This window comes from Drosophila serrata, unplaced genomic scaffold (assembly GCF_035046125.1).
Source record: "Drosophila serrata isolate PLE 108 unplaced genomic scaffold, ASM3504612v1 contig_324, whole genome shotgun sequence".
NCBI lineage: Eukaryota > Metazoa > Arthropoda > Insecta > Diptera > Drosophilidae > Drosophila > Drosophila serrata.
Window position 1 is genome coordinate 107,319 of NW_028257222.1, and position 23,991 is coordinate 131,309.

Consider the following 23,991-nt stretch of genomic DNA (forward strand, 5'->3'; position numbering starts at 1 on the left):
TTGATGAAAATCTGTTAAAAATTTAAAAAGTAATTATTTTTAATTATATTTATTTCTCGATCGGCCCTAAGGCAGCTATATTATAAAGTATCCCGACTTTCATAAAATTGTACACAAAATTGTAGAATAACATATTATTTCTATATCTCAAATATTTTGAAAAGCTGTTAAAACTGAAAAAGTTATAATTTTTAATTGTATTAATTTCTTGATCAGCCCTATGGCAGCTATATGATAAAGTAGTCCGCCTTTTATAAAATTGTACACAAAATGGTAGAATAATATATAATGTTTATATGTCAATTTTTTTAAAAATCTGTTAAAAACTGAAATAGTTATCATTTTTAATTGCATTAAATACTAAATGAGTCCGCCTTTTATAAAATTGTACACAAAATGGTAGAATATAAAATGGTTACATCTCAAATTTGATGAAAATCAATTGAAAACTGAAAAAGTTATCATTTTTAATTGTTTTAATGTCGCGATCGTTTCTATGACAGCTTTATGATATAGTAGTCCGATTTTCATAAAATTTAACACAAAATTATTGTAGAATAATATAAAATAGCTAAATCTCAAACTTTTTTCGGTTTTTTTTGGAACGGTATACGGGCGCATTGAATCTTGGGAAAGGAAGTTAATGGTAAGAGTGGATCCTCTCTTGCGCCCAGCGAGAGCCTTATGAAAGCCTTTCTTATGAAAACACCTCCCACTATAGTTTTAAACAAGCCATACTTTTCTGCGCGTTTTCTCTTCCGGTTCGCGACACACTTCGATCAGCTGATCGCAATGTGGTACAAAACATGAGCCGGGAGCTTCTGAATTCACTTAATGTTGGACAACACACTTAGCCAAGTTCATAATTTAAAACCTATACGTTAAAGTAGTGACGTTTTCTACTGGAAAGCCAACATACACGGCCCCAGTCTCGGCATCTTCCGCATCTGGCTTCATTGGGGTAAAGAGCAAAAGGCCGGATACCTGGTCATCTTCCAACTCTTCTGAAAAGGTACCGAGGGGACCGAGAAGTTCCGGTATAATTCCCATCAGGCACTCGCTGCGGAAAATCCCCTTGCACCGAGGACCCCATAAGAGAGCAGGTGCGATGAGCCAAGAGAAACAGCATGCAGACCGGAACGACGAGTCTCACTAGCTGTAGCTAAAGCAGAGGAGGAATTGCTGGGTAACTTCCAGCGTATCAAACAGTAGATGCACAGCTCGCCTGTGGCGGAACGCACCCGCTGTCGGCACCCCAAAAGTGCACCGGCCCATCTTTTTCTTCGGAGACATCAAAAAGGGTACAGCCACCCCGAAAAGAAGCATTCAGAAGCCCAGAAGAAGCAAAGGTTCGGTGCAAGCGCATCAGCCCTTGATAAACTTGGAAAGATGCTTGACGAGATAATCGCCAAGTTCACAGGCACCACGACGAACAACAAAAAGGTGGTCCGTCACGTCACCATGAAAAAGCTGGCCATGAAGAAGCTGCAGGTCAGCATCAGAACGGCGCTAGTCGGGGATCACACCAAGATCTCTACTGCGAGCGTAAGCCAACCCCATGCTGGCAGGAATGATCTCCAACGCGACTTGTGCCGCCGATCCGGGTAACGCGAAATGGCAACAAGTCAGGGCCAAACCCGAACCGAACCATCACAAACCCAAAGTGGAGAGTAGCGATACAGCGATGCCCAAAAAGCAGCGCACTGACGCCATCATAATAAAATCCAGAGAAGACTCAAACGCGGACATGGCGGTTATGCAGGAAACGGTCCAAGTAGAGATCCGGTACCTAGACTAGATGGTCAGCGCCAGTGAAGTCACCCTGGCCCTGTTCGCTGGAGAGGATTGCGAGATTTCAGATGATGCCGCACCCAGCAAACAGCGATAGTCGGCCTCAGACGCGATCATGAGCAGAAATTGCTCGAGTTGAGCAAAATGGGATCGGATTTGTCGTCTAGCCAAGGCCACGCAGAATTCTTATTTTAGATACGGGGGTACCGGTCACATGCACTACACGTGCGAAAGCAAGCCCAGGTGCATCCTATGCACCCGAGGAAGCGGCGCACGCGACCCTGAGCAGGACCAGTCCTGAGTATTTGAAGGCAGAATAGTTAAGTTTTTACAGCTCAACCTGAACCATTGCAGAGCTGCAGCCATCTGGAGCTGCTTGCAACCCCCATGACACCTATCGCAGAGGCGGCGAGTCCCGGCTAAGCGAGGGACAATTAAAAGTTGCTACCTAGCCCCAAACTTGCATATAGGTTTCAGGGACATAGTGCAGGAGATCGCCCGAGATGCCCGTGGCCGATCCCCGGTACTAATCACTGGGGACTTCAATGCGTGGTTCACCGGCTGTGGGAGCTCAAGGATACCCTGGCCATCTTGGACGTCTGTCTCCTCAATGTTGAAGAAAGGCAGGCAGGGAGTAAGTCATCGACTTAACCTTCGCCAGCCCGGAACTCTATCTGAACAGCCACTGGGAAGTCACGGACTTGCTCACAACCATCGACCACGCAGCAATAACACCGCAGACGATGCACAGGCATGAGGGCCAATCTAACAGACAACCTACAGACAGGGTACACACCCTAAGCGTGGACGTGCTGATAGCCTGCAAGGATGACAACGCTTTCAATGCAAACAGTTGTACAGTCAGACTAACTGCGAGGATAAAGGCTGCTTGTGATGCCGCCAAGGTGAACTCCATTAGAGGAGAAGAACGGCTGCCAGGAGGTATTGCCTCTCTGCAAGGCGAAGATCCCAACGAAGCGGACGACGTCCGACGCAAACGCTCTTCGAGTCCCGCTACAAAGAGAAAAAAACACTAAAGACAGTGATCAGGACGAGTAAGATCAAACGTTTCCAGGAGCTGTTTGATGCAGCAGACCAGGAATCATTCGGCTCTACACCATCGCCACTGCACTGCATGCCATAATAATGACCTACCCGAACTTATTTGCACGGCTATGCCAGAGGTGCTTTATTGATTTTGGATCTTCTACTACCGGATTGCAGCGCCGTAGTGGGGTTCGCGGACGATATAACGGTGGTCACGGTGGAGATGTAGCTGTTTGACGTCTCCGCTAAATGCAGCCTCGCAATCGAAATGATGATGTCTTGGATGACAGATAATGTACTAAGCAGCAGAAAGGCTGTTGAAAAGGTAGACTTCTGGGTCGGCTTGACAACTATCGAGTCAAAACCGGCGATAAAGTATCTTGGAGTTTGCAGGGGCCAAGGCATCCATGGCCATCCCGAGGATGATTGACACATGCGCGGTGCCAAGCAGCATAGCAGGTGACTGAAAATAACAGCGGGAACCTCGACCATCCTCTATGACGCGCCGATATGTGCAGAACCAATGAAGACTGCTAGCTACAGCCGGCACTCCAAGTATGTCTATAGAAGATGCGCGTTGCGCATCTCCATCTGTTTCTGCACTGTGTCAGAGGAAGCCATACTGGTGGTATTTTCAGCAATCCCAATAGACCTGCTGGCATACGATCGTAGATTAGGAAATACGGGCAGCACGATCCAGCGAAGCAGAACTGTAGCTTTGTGGCAAGTGACAAAGCGAGCACAAGGCGATGGACCTACAAGCCCATTCCCGACCTCGCTCGTTGGCGGCAGAAAGGACACGGGCAGTTAGACTACTACACCATGCAGATCACCACAGGAGATGGATGCTTCAAGGCATACCTGCACAGGTTCAATCACGAGGTCGACCCATATTGCGACTTCTGCGGCAGCGAATTTATACAGGACGCAGAATATGTATTTTTCGTATGCCCGCTATTTTCGGTAAAACGTGGAAGTCCACGAACAGTCGCCTTACATCCAACACCCGATGTCTGTTGGAGAGCCTCTCCAATGCGGTTGCCAAAATGGCAGCATCAGTGATGCGTAAGCTGAGGCACCGGAAGCAGACGTCGCACTGAAGGCGACCGACGAGTGGCAGCATGACCGCCAACCGCCCCCGTGGTTAAGTTTCTAAACTCTCTTTTTTTATAGATAAACAAAAAAAATATACACACACGGTTGCTAAAGGGAATACATTTAGAAAATTTATTTGGCAATTTATTGTCTCCTCTTCGTTCCTACAGCGTGCACAAGCAATTGCACTCAAACATTCATCAGCGACAGAACGGCGGTACAGTGCCGACGAAACTGAATCCGCCATCTGCAATTTTAAGGAAATTAATTCCGAAAATTTTCTAACAAACCTCAACACTCGTTACCTATTTTATAGTTGGTTTTCCGTTAAGAAAGTAGACATCTAAGAATATTTCAGACCAGCACCCTCTTCATAGTGAGTTTCTAGATATCGATGTCGAAAGTACGGCCCAGAAGGCACGGTCCGATGAATTCTATTTACACCCAGCGGAAGTCAATCCTGCCGGATGGCTCGCTCCGTTCATCATACGTCACCAAATTTGTATGCAAGAGATTTGACTGAAATGAGTCAGAGGAGCTGATCGTTCCTCCTTGAGTATTCGGACCACGACCAGATCCGCGTTTCGAGATGGTTCCAGTTTCAGCCCGAAATCAAAGTAAAGTTCCATGGTTTCTGCGATGCATCCCAGAAAACTTTTGGAGCGGCTGTCTATGTGCGTGTCGGTCTTGGTCATAAAATCCAAGTAAAGACCGTGTCCCTTCCCAAGCTAGAGCTCTGTGGTGCCGTGTTGTTAACCTAAATGGTGACGGCAATTCTTCTACATATGCCGGCATCCAATTCCTAGCACAGAGCTAGAGCAGCGTGCGGTCAACGTACATTTAACTAAGGCCCCCTGAGTTTCTAAAACGCTCTTCGAAGCTGGACAAAGCACTGAGAGTTGTGGCGTATGTTTGACGATTCCTTAATGGCTGCCGCAATCTCTCCTACTTCACAACTCACAATAAGAAAATCTGAGATGCAGAATCAGCGCTGATCTCCATTGCGCAAAGTAGAGCATACGGCCAAGAGCAGAAGAAGTGGCATCACCAATATTGAACTTATTTTCGTTCCAACCAACACGGCCTTCTAATCCTAATCCTAATCTAAGCCTAATCCGATCGAAGTCTTAGATTCCTAAAATCAAGAATCTGGTGAAGGCTGTGGTGAATCTTTGTAAGGTTTGCACGATTTACAAGAAAACCTTGCAAACTCTCTTCCAAGAGACAGCATCTTCTTCTCGTGAGGGGTCTGTGGGAAGCCGAGGTGAAAAGTTTGCGACTCTTCTCGCAAATATCGAAGATTGCCACTACTCCCGCCCTCTCTCTCTAAAGTCCGAAGATCTATCCTATTTGCTGGCCTTCCACCTGGGAATTTTCTGATTGGAGGGCCGTTGCTTTACTCGGCTGAGAGTGAGAAAAAATAGCGAAGTCAATTCTGTAGTAACATTTGAAAGCCCAACATCAGCAGTTTAGTGCACGTTTCTGTTTTCCCTGACGCCGACGACCAAGTTCGAGTGGTTAATATCCGTACGGCGAGCAAAACAATAGAACGCCCCGTCCATAAGGTCATCCTTCTCCCTTTGGAGAACAAGGGGTCCTCTGTTTCCAGCGACAAAGTTATTTCCGTCTCCAAGGTCCAAAGCGACTCCTACTAAGCAAAGTTTGTTTTTTCTACCCTCGCAAAGCAACTTTAACATAATGGTGGCGCGTGCTCAAACCGCCGAAGCTCTGAACAGCAGACGTTCCCGAGGTACCAGGTCCTACCGCTGCTGAGTCTTCTAGCGAATTCATCCTCTTCGGAAGGGACCACCAACATTCGGAGAGAACATGTAGCAGAAGCGATGGCTGCTAAAAGTGTGGTGGGAGCCACCATAAAAGTGCATGAGTAGCGGCTGCCAATCGCGTATCTCTACCAGCGTCGTCTCGGCCACGTCCTGGACACTCGGCCAGCCTACTTCTCATCGTAGAACCAAACCGCGTCCTTCAGCAATGCCGTCTCCCGGTCTCCGTCGCCAGGCCCGGCCGCTAATGAGTCAACCTGTCCTGCGACCTCCACTCCGGCCCCGTTCACATCCAACTGACGGCGTGAGTCCTGCTCGATACCGGGACGACGACCCTTGAGATAGGAATATGATTGACCAGTGCATGGCGGTCAGCTGTAATTGTCGGTCACCGAAATTCAACGACATCCGCCTCGCAGGTGCCCAATTCCACCGCTCAGCAACAAACTCCACTGTGTTAGGCTCAGACCTCTTTTCGAAGATGATCCAACCGATGTACCTGAGACTATTTTAGGGCTAGCTTTTCTTCAGCTCGCTCCCGTTCTCCCGATCCCTGCGTCCAGACTGCAAGCCACCAAATAAAATCCAGCGACCGCCAACGAATCTCAACGGCACTCCATTTCACCGTAAAATCAATTTGCTGACGTGTCTAAGTGCCAAACATTTAAAAATAGCCGCAATTTAATTTTGGAAACAATAAAATGGCCTTTCCGTGAAGTGTTGACGATTACTCACTGTAAATAGTGGCTTGATCTGACTCTGCTAAACTCAGCAAAACGTGAATATATGTGTTTTGCGCTCAAAATTTTTGTATTTATTTGTGTCAAGCCACCAGGGCTTCTTTCAATTCTTCACTAAATATTATTAATAACACCGTTTAACTAACGTGCATGCGCTTTTGGATGCAGCAAAGTGGTTCGAAGCTCCCACTCACGCTCTTTTGTTCTCTTGCTCTCTCTCTCTCTCTCTCTCTCTTACTCTACCGCTCTCCCGTATTTTTTTTTCGGATTTGATAACGTATATAATAGTTCAAGTGTTTATGGTAATGCTGTAGGTGTTTCGGCTGATCAGCCGAGTCTCTATTGCTGGGTTTGCAACGCGGTAGTGCTTGCAAAATGCATTGAGGTTACAGGTAGCTTATGCGATTAAAACCAAAAAGGGATTGTATTATTGCTGTGAGGCCTGTCGAACGGTTAAGAGAGAAATGTTTTCCTTCATTTGCCAGACCAGGAGTGGATTAAATGAGGTTATGGTCAACTTTCGCAAAGCCAATGATCTACTCCCCGCTCTAGGCACCCAGTTTAACAAAATGAAGCTGTTAAACTTGTCGCCAAAACGCAAAAAATCCGCTACTGGTCGGCAGCAACTGTGTTAGCCACAGCAACCCATTAACTGCCACACCCCCGCGCAACAGCTCCTGAATCCAGTACCAAGTCCAATTGTTCTGAGATCTGGAGCAAAGAAGGATTCTTAAACCGAATCGAGCGTGGGGATCACGCTAACAGCTTCGCCAGTAATTTCTGTTTTGTTCGCTGCTGTGTCAGAATCATTAACTCCGCTTAATTCCATCGAAATAATGACCCAGGGTCCATTAACGCCCGGACTATCGGTCGATGTTAGTAACAATACGTTACGTAAAACCTTAACAGCAGTTTCGCTATCAAAAACTATATTTGATTCGAGGCTTGCCCTTGATCTCGCATCAAAAGATGTTCTAACCTATATACAAGGCAAAACCCAAGCCGATAATGTCAAGGTAGAAAAATTTTAATTTTTAAATGCCAGAGACATTTCATCATTTAAGACAAGTGTCTATTTCAAACTTTTTGACACTATTTGCTCGAGTGACTTCTGCCCGAGCACGTAGTAGGTAAAAAGTACGTGGCTAAAAAAAAAAAGAAAACACCGCCTTTGGGAGTACAACTACCCAAGCCACAGTATGCACCGTTGTACCTTCAGTCTAACCTTACTAACCTCTTCTTTCCATCTTTCCTATCAGAATTCTAGGGGTGGACTTTTACCGAGCCTAAGCCCAATCCATTTTGCGACAATTGAAATCAATGAATGAGTTTAGCGATTGCATGAAATCGTATCTACGAGCAATCCTTGCCCCTACGCAACAAATCTTGGATGGATTGCTAATTCACATTGTCGAACGAAAGCTGGATCAGAGGACGCGGGAAAAATGGCAAGAGGATTTGTCCATCAACGATCTATCTACTGGGGATTCTATGGAGTCGTTCTTGCAGAGGAGGTGTAGGATGATGGAAAATTTGAATCAAGCCTTGGGAACGCAAACACCAGGCCAGCAGGTGGAAAAAACCTGCATAGGTATAGCTCAAACACATTCATTGCTTCACCTACTAACTCAATTCTTCCGGTATGTAAGTTTTGTGGCAAAATGTATATGGCAAAATGCTCTCAATTATTAAATTTGAGTCCGAATCTTCGCTTTAGAGAAGCAAAGAAGTTGCACCTGTGCCTCAATTGTCTGCGCATGAAGCACTACCAATTATTGCATATCAATCAAATCCACCTCAGTCTCATCACTATCATCCGATCAACTTCTAAACTCTCATGCAGTTAGTATAATGTTCACATTCATCATCACAACCTGATAACCATTCACCAAACCTTCCACCAAATCCAACAAATATTCTGCCCGTTGATATGTGAGAAATAGGGCTGGAGAATTTATGCCTTGCCGAGCAATCTTAGAATCGGCGTCTCAGTTAAACTTCAGAGCACCTCGCCTAGCGAATCATCGAAAGTTGTATACGCTAGTCTCTGGGATTGGTGAATCTTCCTTGAGTTCTGATAAGGCAATCGACATTCTTGTGAAATCACGGAATGCAGCTATCGTGCCTCATTCTCCGCGGTCTTGACTCATAGTATCACTGATTATCAGCCCCATTTCAATACAAATGCTACATCATAGAAAATTCCTCAAAATATATCCCTTGCTGATCCTTATTTCAACCGATCAGAACGAATGGATTACCTAATTGGTGCTGACCTCTTTTTCGAAGTTACTGCCACGGACAAATTCATTTGGATAGCGCGTTGTCAACACTTCAGAACACCAAACTTGGTTGGATCGTGTCTGGAGGGCTGCCGAGTGCGTCAACTCATAAGTCTGTCCTAGCTGCCATCGTCAAGGATCCTTGTAATCATTGATAAGATGACACACTTGCTGGCGTAGTAAAGCCATATGCTACCTATTAGAGCAATGCAACAGCTCTCTTAGATGAGGAGGAATCATTCCCAGTTGGAGCAAAAATTGTTCGTTGGGATTTATGTGTGGATGATTTAATTTCTGGCGGTGATTCAGCTAAAGAGGTGAGAGAAAATCGTTGCCAGGAACTACCGCCGCAAAGGGCACTTTCCAATCCGCAGTTAATAAAATTCCCTTATGCATCAGGCATCGCCAAGGCCGTGAGATTGACCTAGGATCCGGCGTCTGATCAGCTCCTATTTAATTTTTCTCAAATACTGACAACTCATCGACCCACCAAATGAAATGCATTGTAAACAATTGCAAAATTCTATGATCCACTTGGACTAATTGCACAAATCGTTAGAAAATCTAAAATTATTCTGCAATCCTTATGTAGTGCTAACGTGGATTGCGATGACGTATTGCCAGAGCCCATTCGTTCGTCATGGGAGGAGTTGACCTCTCAGTTGGTAGTCATCCAGAACATAACATTTCCACGATTCGTAATGTAACCACAGGCTTCCGTTGAATTGCATGGATTCTGCGATGCTAGCCCATCGCCGTATGGAGCGTATTTATATTTGCGATCGGCGGTTAATGAACAATTAAAAGTCTATCTGCTCTGTGCCAAGCCTATGGTAGCTCCCTTTAAGGCTTTGATCACTCCAAGACCTTCTTTTCTTCTTCAAAGCTATTCGAATTGGCCCGCCGCTATTCTTCCGCCGTTTGCCGTTTGTATTGACGTTTCATCGAGCTGCAAATTCATCAACACTTTTGATAAGTTGCAGCGCGTATTTGCATACATTCAAAGTTTCATTGCCAATTGCAAAGCCAAAGCCGTTCCGTTAAAAGGCCTGCTTTCGGTTGAGATCGGCCTTAGTACTGTACTGCTTCTGAGGAGCATCCAACAGCTTTACTTTGCCAAAGAATATCTGGTTCTCAGCCAGGGCAAGCCGTGTCCTCAGGAAAGCAAACGGATTTCACTGCGGCCATTGCTTGGATTCGATGTATTACTTCGCGTTGGCGGAAGCCTTCAGAGCTAAAACTTGGACTACGATAAGAGGAAATATTCACATGCAGGATCACAAGCATTGCTGGGCACATTGGGGAAAAGTTATTGACCAATTGGAGGCCGCAAATTCGTAGCTAGCCGTTCTGCCCCAAAATGCCGATGCAGTTGGAACAGTACCTCTTTCAACTGGTTGAGTATGTTCGGAGCAGACCGCTCGCGCCTAATTAAGCGCGCATAGGCATATCGCTGCACCTACTGCGCTCTTAGCCCTTTTCATTGTTATCTATTTCTCCCTCTCTTCTTCTTCTCTCGCCTTATCCTTTAAGCTAAGCTACATTGTAAGCGCATATATATTGAAGCCAAGCGTTCGGTCGGCAGTTGCAGCTCCGACGAGAGAACAATAAAACAAGAAAAAAATACGGCATATAATCAACCTATTCGTGCGGTAGTTATTATTGCTCAAGGGTGGCAAATTCGTTGTCTTCCCCATAAACAATGGCCATGACCTTGTCTTTGCCATCCTCTATTTGAACAGTAGCCACCACATTGGTATTGAACAGCAACTTCTTATTGGGTAAGATAAGGCTCCCGAGCTTGTAGACATCATCTGCTAAAAATCTTCTTCGTGAAAAAAAAACTTGAGCGCGATTTTTATATTGCAGATACTCGCTTTCCCCATTAAACCTAACACAATTTCTCTTAAAATCAATTGTCGCATTTACTTGCGCTAACAAATCAAGGCCGATTAAACCGTCAAATATTTTAGGTCCGGGGAGTAAGAAAAAAGGGCTTTCTACCACAAAAAGGTCAAACTGACATTTGCGTTATATTTTTTCAACCCCATAAAGGCCATTTGGCCATAAAAGGTGATTCGACGGAATATGAAATTGGCAATCGTATTTTTTTTTATATATCACTTTCAGAGGCCCCCGTATCCATTATCATTGGCAATCGATTATAATGATCCTTAGCTTGAACATCCTGATCTCCTCCAAACAGATGGTTTACTCTTTGACGCTTGAGGTGTGATATTCTTTGAGAGTTAGGCGATCTAATCTGCGTACTCTGTTAACATGTCTCTCGTGGTTTGCCTCTATTTTCTGAAGGGCTGAAGGAAAGTTCCTAGGCTGCGCAACATACGGTATATCAGTTAAATTTCTTTTTAGCCCAGAAATAAAGACAAGTAGGCCATCAGCCCTATGCTTATCATTCATATATCGGGCATGGTCAGCGTCATACATCGTTCTCATAAAACTGTGGATTGGACATTGTCCCTGCCTTAATGTTGTGAACTCTTGCTCGAGCAAGTGTAATGGACGTTCATTAGAATAGGTAAAATCAAGGGGGTTATTAAAAGAGTAAAAACTTTATTAAATGACGAAAGGACAGAATCAGAAATCCCCTAACTTTGTTGCGAGTTATTAGAACAGCCTGACTACAACTACCACTATACCCTTTGAACAACTCATATGCAGCTAATGCTCCCTTTCGCCACGAAAAATATTTTCCCTCTGACTCATTATACTCTGGTAGTGAATTTACCGCGTAAAGGTCTTCTTCACAACTCACCTTGCCGGTTGGAGCAACAGGCAAGTATATTGCGATCTGAGAAGCGGATACTGCCGAAGCGATCAAATTATCAGTGACTTCCTGCTACCTTTCTTCGAACTGTTCTCTTTGCACCGCTAATTCAGGCAATATCGCTCCATTCATAACTGACTATACCTTTTGTGGATCCATACTCAGTTCATATTTTAGTTTTTCACGTTCGGCCTATTCTGTTAAGAGAAGCTTACTTAGTTGATAAACTAAGTCTTTCGACTCTGACTTGCTCATACAACAGTTGCCAATGTATCGTGCAGGCCGAATGCAAACAAGCGCAGAATGTTGAGCGCTAGTCAAGCTTAGCACAAAGCTATGCGTTCGTTTATTTGTCGTATTCTTGCCAACGAGTCAGATTTTACTAGATACCAACACCGGTACCGAGAGATAAGCAAGCAGTATATCAGCAAGTATTTGCATCAAGTTATTTTTTATTGAAAATAATAAATTACTTGTATTACATTTAGTTTATGTTAATACCAACACTGATTATAAAAGTAAATAACCTGTCCTCCTTCCAAGTTCCAAGACGTTTTTTTTTTTCTTGCGCTTAAATTTTGCATAAACTACCGGGGTTTTAATTTAAATCTTCTATCTTGTGTTTATTAACTTCCCGTTCACTTCGCGTATACATGCAGTTATTCTTATTTGTGTAATTAATTGACTTTATTTCTTTATTTTAATTATGCTGCTAGTGCTTGCTTTTGCATTTTTTTTGCATTCCTCGGCACAAAGCCTTTCCCGCTAAGCCGTTTTCTGTGCCGTCACGACAGCTAAACGTTGCTTGCTTCTCTCTCTCTCTTTGTGCTGCTTATTTTATCTATCGCTCTATCTTGCTTTTCTTCGCCAAAAACCCGCAAAAATTAGGAATTAATTTAATTTTTTATTACGAGATAAATCCACAATTCGTGAACCATGTTTTGAGCTAAATATATATGCAAATATTAAGGCAAAATTATTATTAATAATAATTAATTCTTGGAGAAATACATTGAAGCCTGAACGACTATCCACATATATATATTCTACACAGTGAAATTTTAATTTTGATTACAAATTCAGGCCATCGTCGACGTCACGCCTACCGGTTCAGAGCATTTTGAGACAAGATCGGCAACTGAAAGCTTCCCAGAGCGGTGTGACATTTGTTCCAGAAAAACTTACCCTGTGCGTATATGTCCCCGTTTCCTCGAAATGAATGTTTTAGTTGAGTTTTTAAAAAATAAAAATAAATATAAAAAATGGAGCGACAAATTTAATTCATTCACGAATAATTAACGGAAAATTCCGGCGTAAAAATATTTTGGAAATGTGAAGGATTTCAGGAGTAATCCTGCTAACTTGATATCAACTTAACAGGGCAACTTTGTATTTTTTTTAAATAAAAAAATATATAAAAGGAGCGACAAATTTAATTCTTTCACGAATAATTAACGGCAAATTCTGGCTTAAAAATATTTTGAAAATGTGATGGATTTCAGGAGTTGTCCTGCTAACTTGATTTCAACTTAGCAGGGCAACTTTGTATTTTTTAAAAATAAAAAAAATATAAGAATGGAGCGACAAATTAAATTCACGAATAATTAACGGCAAATTGTGGCGTAAAAAGATTTTGAAAATGTGAAGGATTTCAGGAGTTGTCCTGCTAACTTGATTTCAACTCAGCAGGGAAACTTTCATTTTTGAACTTTCAAATTAAAACAAAATGTATTAAAAATTGAGCGACAAATTTAATTCTTTCACGAATAATTAACGGAAAATTCTGAGCAAATAAGTTTTCGGAAATATTTAAGTTTTCAGGAGTTGCTCTGCTAACTTGATAATAACTTAGCAGGACATTAAAAAAGTAGGGTAAAAAATTGAACCTCAAATTTTTTTCTTTCACAAATGATTAACGGCAAATTATGGTAAAATCAAAAATTTTATTTTCCAAAGTTGTCCTGCTAACTTGATGCACATCACTACTAAATCAATCCGTCTTAGGATGACAGTTTTGAATTACTTGTATTTTAACATTTGCCTTCCAAATTTGCTAATCTTGTCGGGGTCGTCACCTTTATTAGGAGCCAGCTAAGGTTTAGGATGGATGCGGCTAGGTGGTTGCCTGCAAAATTCTTTGCGTGCAACGTTGTTGAAAGAGGTTGGCACCGTCGCATGCTGCTTCTCACGAAACTGTTGGACGGGTGATGCGCTGCCTGCAACTACTCACCTAGTGATCGCCAACCTTTCAATCTATTCGATTCTTATTTACTAACGATTTAAAAGTCTGTCCGAAAAAAACTTCTTTCAATTCATAATCCAAATGTATTACATTTTTATTAGACATTCTTTTTAATTACTCTTTTATAATATTATTTAAAGCCTGTCTTTATTGTTTAAGTTCATTGACGAAAGTTGCTTCTAATTCTGCAATCATAATATCATCGTTTCCTAATTTTATGCTTGATGTTAAAGATTTGTCGTTTTTCTCAAAGTTTTTTAAGTTGTAATTTTTAAAAATCTTCCTACTATCATCATTATTTACCTCGTGATTGCTTACATCTTTGCTCAATGGTATAAATATAATTTTATTTTCAGATGGTTTAGAACCATTTCCCAAAAATAACGATTTATTTGATGAATTATTATCAAGCCCTATTGTATTCAGTTCCTGTTCGTGGACTCTTATTAAATCCGTCATTGACCTACAATGTGAATCATGATAATCATATTTACTGCAATTTTGAGAAATATGATCAATATGAGAAGGTAATTGATTACATTTTCTATGACTGCAAAATGTCGATAGCGATTCTTTGTCGGCTCCTGATAACTTTCCATTTTCTTGTGCTGAATTTAAGTACTGAATATCAGTAGGATTTTGTTTAAAATAAATATTGCTCTTATGAGAATGAATCATTTGCTCTAGAGCTTCAAAGTGTGAGTTTTGGTTTAAGTCAATCCGGCTATCGCATGAACGAAATGCGCCCATAAGACTTATAATTATTTCCAAAGGTGCAGGACATCCACAGTTCCGCGATTTCAATAAGAACACCAGTAATTTGTATACTTCCAGGCGAGAATTCCTAATGCTACTTGAATATGGCTTTGTCATTTGCAATGAGTGCATTTGTATACTGATATCCAATAGAGTATTATGCACGTCCTGTAAGAAGTATTTTGTAATAAATTAATTAAACTCTTAAAAAGCTAAATATACTTTCCTTTAAAATAGAACATTTAATCTTGTGTCCAGATGATGATAATAATTGTTCCAGGCAAAAATAGGCTTGCTGATGAAGCACGCAATCATTTTCAATTCCGATTGAAAAGTCTAACATAAGAAATATTTCATCAAGATGCTCTTTATCACGCTTGATTGACTGAGGACAGTAAAAATATTATTACACATCAATAGTAATTTTTTTTATTTACCGTAAACGAAAAATGTTTGCTGCGAGGCTTTAAATCATGAATTATTTCTTTTATAACAGCTTCTGAAATAATTTCGCAATGGCTTCCTTCCTTCAAGGTCGAGCACCATAATGACACAACTCTATAAACCGTCGATCGTAGCTTGCTAAAAATAAAAAGAGGTAGTAGGGTAATTCCTTGGTTTTCTAAGGTTTTCTAGGTTTTTAAATTAGTTGCTTAAAAAATAGTTTAAATGTTGAAGAAAAATTTTGTTTTCACCTCATTTTTGTAATTTTTATACCCTTGCAGGGTATTATAATTTCAGTCAGAAGATTGCAACGCAGTGAAGGAGGCACCTCCGACTATATAAAGTATATATATTCTTGATCAGGATCAACAGCCGAGTCGATCTAGCCATGTCCGTCTGTCCGTCTGTCCTTCTGTCCGTCTGTCCGTCTGTCCGTTTCTACGCAAACTAGTCTCTCAGTTTTGAAGCTATCTGAATGCAACTTTCCTTCTATATACTCTCACTCGTATATATGTATGTCGGAACGGGCCGGATCGCACGACTATATCATATAGCTGCCATAGGAATGATCGGAAAGTTTTTACAAAAAAAATTTAACTTTTTCAGTTTTCAATAGAATTGGATCAAATTTGAGATATAGCCATTTTACTATACCCTACAATTTTGCATAAAATTTTATGAAAATCGGACTACTATATCATATAGCTCCCATAGGAACGATCGAAAAATTAATACAATTAAAAATTATAACTTTTTCGGGTTTCAACAGATTTTCATCAAATTTGAGGTATAGCTATTTTATATTAGTCTTAAATTTTGTGTCAAATTTCATGAAAATCGGACAACTATATCATATAGGTGCCATACAAACGATCGTTTGATGTAGAGGAAAAATGCAAATCTGTGAATGTAAAACTGCAAATATAATATGTATAAGTGAATGAAATGAAAGCAGGTATTACTTCATTGTTTTTTAACACAAATATATATAATTTATATTGTATGGATTCCTATTCATAGAAGTTCTATCTGCAAGGGTATATAAACTTCGGCGTGCCGAAGTTAGCTTCCTTTCTTGTTTTTTTTTTTTCATATAGAACACATAAAAACTTTTTTATGCTGGTCGTTAGTGATTGGAACGACCGCCTACATAACCGTAAGCTTAAGATTGTATAGACCCATACCAAAGACTATACAATTTACAAGATGCCTCACGACCATACATTCGTTTTGAAATATGAGGGTAATTTTTAGATTCAAACGACAATGGCGCTCTCCAAGCTCTCACAAAGTTGAATGCGTTTGCATGTATGAGTAAACACAGAACCCTGCAGTACCGCGTGTCATCAATAGGCCACTGTCATCAACATATCATCAACGCGCCGACTGCGACTTCTACCGAGGCAACGCTCTGCCGACATCGGAAACATCGGAGCTGCCTCCCAATTGAACCTCCCCGTGAGCTTCCACAGAACAAAGTTTGTGTTTTGATTCAGGCTCGCTTCGCAGTCATTACATGGCAAATAGGCACACACTGCCCTATAACTCACAATGCAGAAGCTGCATGGAAGCAGGCGAGCAGGGGACACCGGAGCATTTTACTACTCTGCACTCAACCAACTCATCGCTCAAGTCACTAGGATAAGTGAAAAGAGTCAGTGACTGCCATCAGACTTTACCTGAAAAACACGGGTTGGTACCCATAGCGAACCACTGACTACAACCTAACTAAGGTTGTGGATCAAAACGGAGCTCAGCTCCTACATGACAACTCCGGGACGGTAACCTCCGAGTCCTTCATGTTCACAGTATCCTGGTTAAAGCCGGATATTCTGATTTTTCCAGTTGTAGTCACAGTATATCGGCTAGATCATCCTATGAGACTTGGGGTGGTGTCCTTATATTTATATAACTTTATATTGGACCCGCCTTTGCGCTATTTATATAGACTTATGGATAGGCACCATTTGGTAGGCGATTTTAACATTCCTCGGGCTATTTGGTCTTCAAATAATTCCACAAATACTCTACCTCAAAACAACATGATTTTATTGCTGACTTTTCGACATTTTGCTGGGCCAAGACAGCCATGTACGAAATTCCTTAAGCTAGGTACACACGATGCAAACAATTTGTAGCAAGTTGATTGCTGCAATCAAATTTGCACATATAAACACGAGTGAAAACATTTTGCTGCAAACAAAGAACTTGCAAAGATTTTTTTCAGCAATATTTTTTGCTTGTCGTCTGTATACAATTTTTTTACCGCTATCTTGGTTGCGTCAGTTGCTTGCTTGTGCTCTTTGCTTTCAGTCGCAGTATTGAAGCAAGCAAAGTACCTTATGGGATCGCGAGAACACAATAAGATTAATTGAATTGTACGACAATCATTCCGTGGCTAAAAAACGCAGTCAGGGCTAATCGCTCATTTGGTGGAATCGCAGGACGCATTACTGTGTCTTGTTTAGTTATGTAGTTTTTTACTTTTTCTAATAAAAAGTTGAAATCACTGACATACGAACAAAATTGTAATAGTTTGTTTCATCGCCATTTTGAAGCTCTTTTAAAAGGTTCTGATGCACTCCTTTTTCATCTCTTTTCGAAATCCACTTTTTCACCCAACACTTTCTATTTTTTGCAGATTTCAATTTCCTCACTTTTTACGTTTAATTAAAGAAACTTTCGATTTTTGTGCCGACATAATATTAACACGTCGTTATTCCTTGACTTGCAGAAAACAACAGAACTTGCAAATGAGCGTCACTTGCAAGCACTGCACGAAATAGCTATGCAAAAGTTTGCGTACAAAACATAAAATTATTGAAGCAAGAAATTTTCTTGCAATATTTGCATAGGTTTAAACATTTGTGCAAATTGTTTGCATCGTGTGTACCTAGCTTTAGAGCGCTTGCCCGATTTTTATTTTGTCTCAGATCGAGCGAGTTTTTTTTCGCTACGGTGGCTCCGCTGACGCCACCCACAAAGTCCCATCATTCTACTTTCGATTGGACACTCGACATTGGGACTAATTTACAGAATATATCTGGCCGTCCACCCAAAAAAGTACTCTGGTTTTAAAAAACGAACTTTGAACGCCTGAATAATTATAAATCTGGTTTCAATTGGTCAATCTCAAATATGCCACCGTGGTTTTCTTAAGAGGCAAGTCGCCACAAAAATATAAAATCCATACTGTATGCTAAATTTAAACGAACCGGCTATCAAAATGCCCTTTCCACTTAGTTTACTTCTCGATAAAACTTACCGTTGTGAACGCGCAGTGTTAGAAAAATTATGAACTCGTTGCAGGTTTCAGTTCTAACAGGACCCTAAACAGCTTTATAATTTTCATAACACTAAACGTAAGCCTAAAACAAATCCTTCTTCGGTTTTATTTGAAACACGATCGTAAATAATGGTCAGGCAATAGCCGATCTATTTCCGAAGTTTTTTTTAAACAACTTACTCAAACTCTACTTATTCAAATCAGACATTCATACATAAGGCTAAACGAATCTAGTTTTTAGTCCTTGCTTAAATGCTATCTTCTTTTACATCTTCATAGTTTTAGGCGATATTATTTGCCAGGTCCCGACGGAGTAATGTGTTGCCTGCTTGATATTTTCGACGCCGCGTGTTATTCCCTTCTGTAATTCTCTAGATCAGTACAAATCAGATCAGTTTAAATAATGCGAAAAATTCCATGTTTTTGTGATTTTATCCCCGACAACACAGTTAAAATGTATTTATTTAACGAATGGTACATTAAAGTATAACATTCGAAGAATGTCTTATAAAATTTAAATAAAGAAATATTCAATAATATGGCAACGGTAGTAATTGTCCGGACGTATTTGGAAAAAAAGTTGAATTGCGGTGCCCATCATAACTCGGTGCCGGATCATCGAAAATCAAAAAATCCAAATTCATTCGCTAGATTATAAAACACCCCAGGTAACGCTGTCGAGTTTTTTTTTTTAATTCCAAATTTTGAATTTTTTCGAAGACTTTGAAATGAAAAATAAAATTTTTTGGGAAAAAATCGACTAATTTGTCATTTCAAATCAAAATTATGAACAAACCAAGAAAGGTAGATAACTTCGGTACGCCGAAGTTCATATAACACTGTAGATAGAACTTCGATGACTAGGAATCAATACAATATAAATTATATATATACATGTTAAACAACAATGCTGTAAATCCTGCTTTCATTTTATTCACCTATACAATTTCTATTTACAGTTCATTCACAGTTTTGCATTTTTCCTCTATATATAACGATCGCCTGTACGGTAGATATATCATATAATCGTCCGAATTTCATTAAAGTAAAATAAAAATTTCATAAATTTATAAAAGGACTTTATCTCAAATTTGACGCAAATATGTTGAAAACTGAAAAAGTTATATATTTTTAATGTATTCATTTCTCGATCGTTCCTATGGGAGCTATACAATATAGTAGTCCGATTTTCAACAAATTTTACACAAAATTTTAGAATTATATAAAAGGGCTATATCTAAAATTTGATGAAAATCCGTTGAAAAGTGAAAAAATTATAAGTTTTAATTGTGTTAATTTCTCGTTGATATCAAGCTAGCAGGGCTTCCTTTCTTGATTAGATTTTTTTTTATTTTTTAAAAACTCAAATTTGCCCTGCTAAGTTGATATCAAATTAGCAGGACAACTCTGAATCCCTTCACATTTCCAAAATCTTTTTACGCCAGAATTTGCCGTTAATTATTCGTGAAAAAATTAAATTTGTCGCTCCATTTTTTATATTTGTTTTTATTTATTAAATACTCAAATTTGCCCTGCTAAGTTGATATCAACTTAGCTTGCAATCCGAGCCTGACGGATTGCCAACGATTTCACTATTTAAAATCGTACCTCTCCGGAGACGCGCTCACATTAGTTAAACAAATTTCGGTTACTAATGAAAACTAAAAAAAAACAGCGATATAACATCAATCGCTAATTATCCGATCATTTCTAAACAGTTTTATGACGCTCCCCAGTACTACAACCTCTAACATCAGTACAGAGCGTAAACTTGCAGATGGTGCAGATGAAGTTATTTGTGGCTTACGCGCTCTTAACTGCGAAGAACGGGATCCCTGGCTAATCTTCATATTATTGTCAATGTTGGATTCGGAGTCCCGCCAAGCTTGGGCTCAGTGCCCAGACTCTGAGAAGAGAGGTGTGACCAAAAACCAATTTTTAAAATTTCTCACCGCACGCTGCGACACCTTGGAGGCTTTTCACTTAGTTCAACCAACCCAAGCTCGACGCGCAGCTACAACGCATCACGCAGACATGCATCCAAGACGAGACGAAACTAAATTTACATCGTGCCAGCAGAATCATCAAATGTTTTAATGTCCTCAATTCATCGCCCTCGACATTGCATCTCGTCGGGAGTTCCTCAAGTCGAAGAAGCTCTGTTTCAATTGCCTCAGCCCCACTCACATGTTGGGAAACTGTACCTCCTTTGGCAGACCCAACCTTCTGCACGCCAGGATCCATCGATGTCATCGTTGGATCAGATTAGCTGTGGTCTCTCTATACTGGATAACGCAAATATTTTGGTACGACTTTCCTATTGCTCTGAATACTGTTTTTGGTTGGACTATTGCAGGCTCTTACAATGCATGCGATGATCACCTGACTTTTGCCGTGACACACCACGCGGACTTAGATACGATGGTTCGCTCATTTATGGAAATGGACAGTATACAGCCAAGCAAGGCTCTCCTGGAAGCCAACGATCCCACCGAGCGTCATTTTGCTGCCACACATACGCGTTCTGACAGCGGGGCTTTCATCGTTCAGTACCCCTTCAAGTAGAAGGCGCCGCCTATTGGCTCAATTTTGACGCAGGCTATTAATCGCTTCTATTTAAAACGTGGACATATGGAACAACTTACATCAGCTCAAGTTGACGAGCCCCCAAAAGGTTGCTTCTATCTACCGCACCACGCTGTCATTAAACTTGACAGTTTGACTACCAAATGTCGTGTAGTTTTCGATGGATCGGGAAAGGACAGCCGTGGACTATCCCTTAATGATCGACTGTATGTTGGTCCTCCAATTCAACGTGATCTCCTTGGCGTTTGTTTACGTTTTCGTCAGCACCAATATATTCTATGTGCAGATATCGAAAAGATGTTCCGAGGGATTCAATGTTACAAGCCACACGCCAATTTTCAACGCATTGTTAGGCAAAAGTAAGAGAATGATGGCATGGATTGGCACCGCCCCCATTTCTGGCCGTTCGAGTTCTGAAACAATTATCTGACGATCACCGCCAAGAGTTCCCTGCAGCTGCCCATGCACTCTAACACGATGCCTATGTGGATGATTTTCCAACGGGATGCAACTCATTCGAAGAACTTATGAGTCTAAAGAACGAGCTAATTGGGCTTTTGGAAAAGGGGCAATTCAAACTCCGGAAATGGAGTTCCAATAGTTGACGTCTTTTAAAATCATTGCCAGAACAAGATAGGTGTTTTGAGCCTACCTAGCTCCTTAACAAATCTGCCGCGGATTCACATGTAAAAATTCTTGGTATCCAATGGAATCCCGGAAAGGACGTCATGTATCTCAATCTCAAGGAATGCGATACGACTATTTCAACGACAAAACGAGAAATCTTGTCGCAACCATCGAGAATCTATGATCCACTTGGACTTATAGCGCCGGTCACAGTTTTACTCAAGCTTATATTTCAAGAAAGCTGGTCGTGTACTGCACTGGGATGAGCCAATTCCTGCAACCCTACGCTCGCGCTGGAAAGCCTTGGTGGAGGACCTGCCATCGCTTACGCAGTACCACGATATTTAGCTTCACCATTCCGAGACATAGAACTACACGGATTCGCAGATGCATCTACGCACGCCTACGGTGCGGTTGTCTACACTCGGGTTGCAGTTGGAGGTAGTTTTCAAATATGCTGCTGAATGCTGCGCTACTTCTTTCCCGATTGCTTACTGTTGTTAAAACATCACTGACAATTCCTATTTTCAGCACGAGCTGCTGGACTGATTCAGAAATTGTGTTACACTGGCTATCAGCTCCACCACGACATTGGAACACGAGCTATAAAACCTATGACTCTGGATAACTTTCTTGATGAAAGTTTTAACGAGTTATTTATCCACAAATTCACTACCTGAACGCGTCTAATAAGGGTATCTAGTTATTGTTATCGCTTTATTCACACTCTTCGATTCTTCAGATTTCTATATGTCCAAAGAGCAGCTGGCAGCACGACTCCGACTCATTCGACATGTGCAACAGAAATTCTTTGCCAGAGAAAATGCGGAGCTAGAGAATAAACGCCAGCTTAATGCTAAATCGCACTCACTCCGGTTCTACCCATTTCTAGACGAAAATGGGATAATTTGAGTAGGTGGAAGAATCGAGCAGTCTACATTAAACTACAACGCTAAACACCCAATCCTTATACAGTCGAGTCCCGATAATTCGAAATGGCAAGGGGATCACTTTTTTTACGAATTAGACGGGAATTCGATTTATCGAGATTTCTATTTAAAGGGGCTCAAAAATGAAAGAGTCGAATAAACAGGGTACTTACATTTCACATCATGTTTACATATGTATTTAGCTTTATTAAAATTAAACAAACATAATAAATATGTACATTCATTTGTACGTTTTTCAAATTAAAGGAAAATTAAACAAAAAATTAACAAACAAAATTAAGCAGAAACATTAAATTATTAAAAACGAAAATTCAAGCTTTAAAATAATTGGTAATTTTTGATTGCTTCGTGTTTTTTTCTTTTATTTTTTCCATTGCGTTTTTTAAACCTATTAGGTTGTCAAACACACTATTTGGCACATCATGAGTCAAAAAATAATGTTTAAGTTGAGGAATTAATGCTCTGGTTTGTAAATTATATAAAATTTCTTCTCCGTTCTGATGCCTGCAAAATCTAACGTCGCTTTAACTACAAAATATTTTGCATCGCATTACGATTTATAAGAGGTTTCGAAACAAAATTACGATTTATAAGAGGTTCAATATTCTTTGCGTTGCGCCAAATACTACGAATTAACGAGGGGACCAAAATGTATGGAATTTTTACGAATTAACGAGTTTTTTTCAAGGGGACAGAATTTTTTACGAATTATCGCGATTTTCGATTTAGCGGGGTACGAATTATCGGGATTCGACTGTACCAAAGGAGTCACCACTAGCTGGAATACTTGTTAAACATTTTCATATCTCCAATCTTCACACTGGAGTTGATGCAACGTTTCGCCAATGAAGGCATTTGTTGGCACTTTATAACTCCTTCTGCTCCCCATTTTGGCGGAATGTGGGAAGCCGGATTCCGCTCCATCAAACTTCATATGTGACGGATTCTTGGATCGAAGGCTCTAACCTTCGAGGAACTCTCAACTGTATTGACGCAAATTGAAGCCATTTTGAATTCGCGCCCACTGTGTCCCAATGGGGATACATCGTTGGATCCGCTGACGCCTGCTCATTTTTTGACTGGAGCTAGATACATAGCACTACCTGAACCTTGCCGTTTGGATACGTAAATTAATCGATTGGAGATGTGGAATCTGCTACAAGCCATGATTTTTGGAAACGTTGGCATATGGAATACCTGACATCGCTTCACGAACGTACCAAATGGCATCTAGAAACAGAGAATTTGAAGATCGACACACTGGTAGTCCACAAGGAACCTAATCTACCACCCTCTACATGGATCCTTGGACGTTATCACCGAGGTGCACCCAAGATTGGATGACAAGGTCCGGGTCGTAATGGTGAAAACTGCCCACGGATCATTCAAACGCCCAATTTCCAAGATTGCTGTCCTGCCTTTGTGCTGAACGAATGTTCAGGAGGGACAGTATGTTTGGGGACGAGACACCCTGTATATATGTTTTTGTTTACTTGCTTTGTCCGCCGCCTATCAGTGAAATCAATTCTACCTTCCCGCCGCTGCACCTGTTAGAGAACTTATCTAGTAATTTTTC

At 40.9% G+C, this 23,991-nt stretch overlaps 1 protein-coding gene and 1 pseudogene across 7 annotated transcripts in view; one reads left to right on the forward strand and one right to left on the reverse strand.

Moving 5' to 3' along the window:
- Positions 1 to 3,271: 3,271 nt before the first annotated feature.
- LOC147642939 (uncharacterized) lies at positions 3,272 to 3,938 on the forward strand (annotated as a pseudogene).
- A 9,897-nt stretch (positions 3,939 to 13,835) lies between these two features.
- The window catches only part of LOC110179906 (proline-, glutamic acid- and leucine-rich protein 1), a 50,942-nt gene continuing 40,786 nt past the window's right edge, over positions 13,836 to 23,991 (reverse strand). For all 7 annotated transcript variants that reach the window (XM_086837582.1, XM_086837578.1, XM_086837579.1 and 4 more), the window contains 3 exons: positions 14,960 to 15,104; positions 14,747 to 14,907; positions 13,836 to 14,688 (listed from right to left, as the gene is read on the reverse strand). In XM_086837582.1, coding sequence (XP_086693708.1) covers positions 13,914 to 14,688; positions 14,747 to 14,907; positions 14,960 to 15,104 — 1,081 coding nt within the window. In that variant the 3' untranslated portion in view covers positions 13,836 to 13,913. The remainder of the gene's footprint in view (positions 14,689 to 14,746; positions 14,908 to 14,959; positions 15,105 to 23,991) is intronic.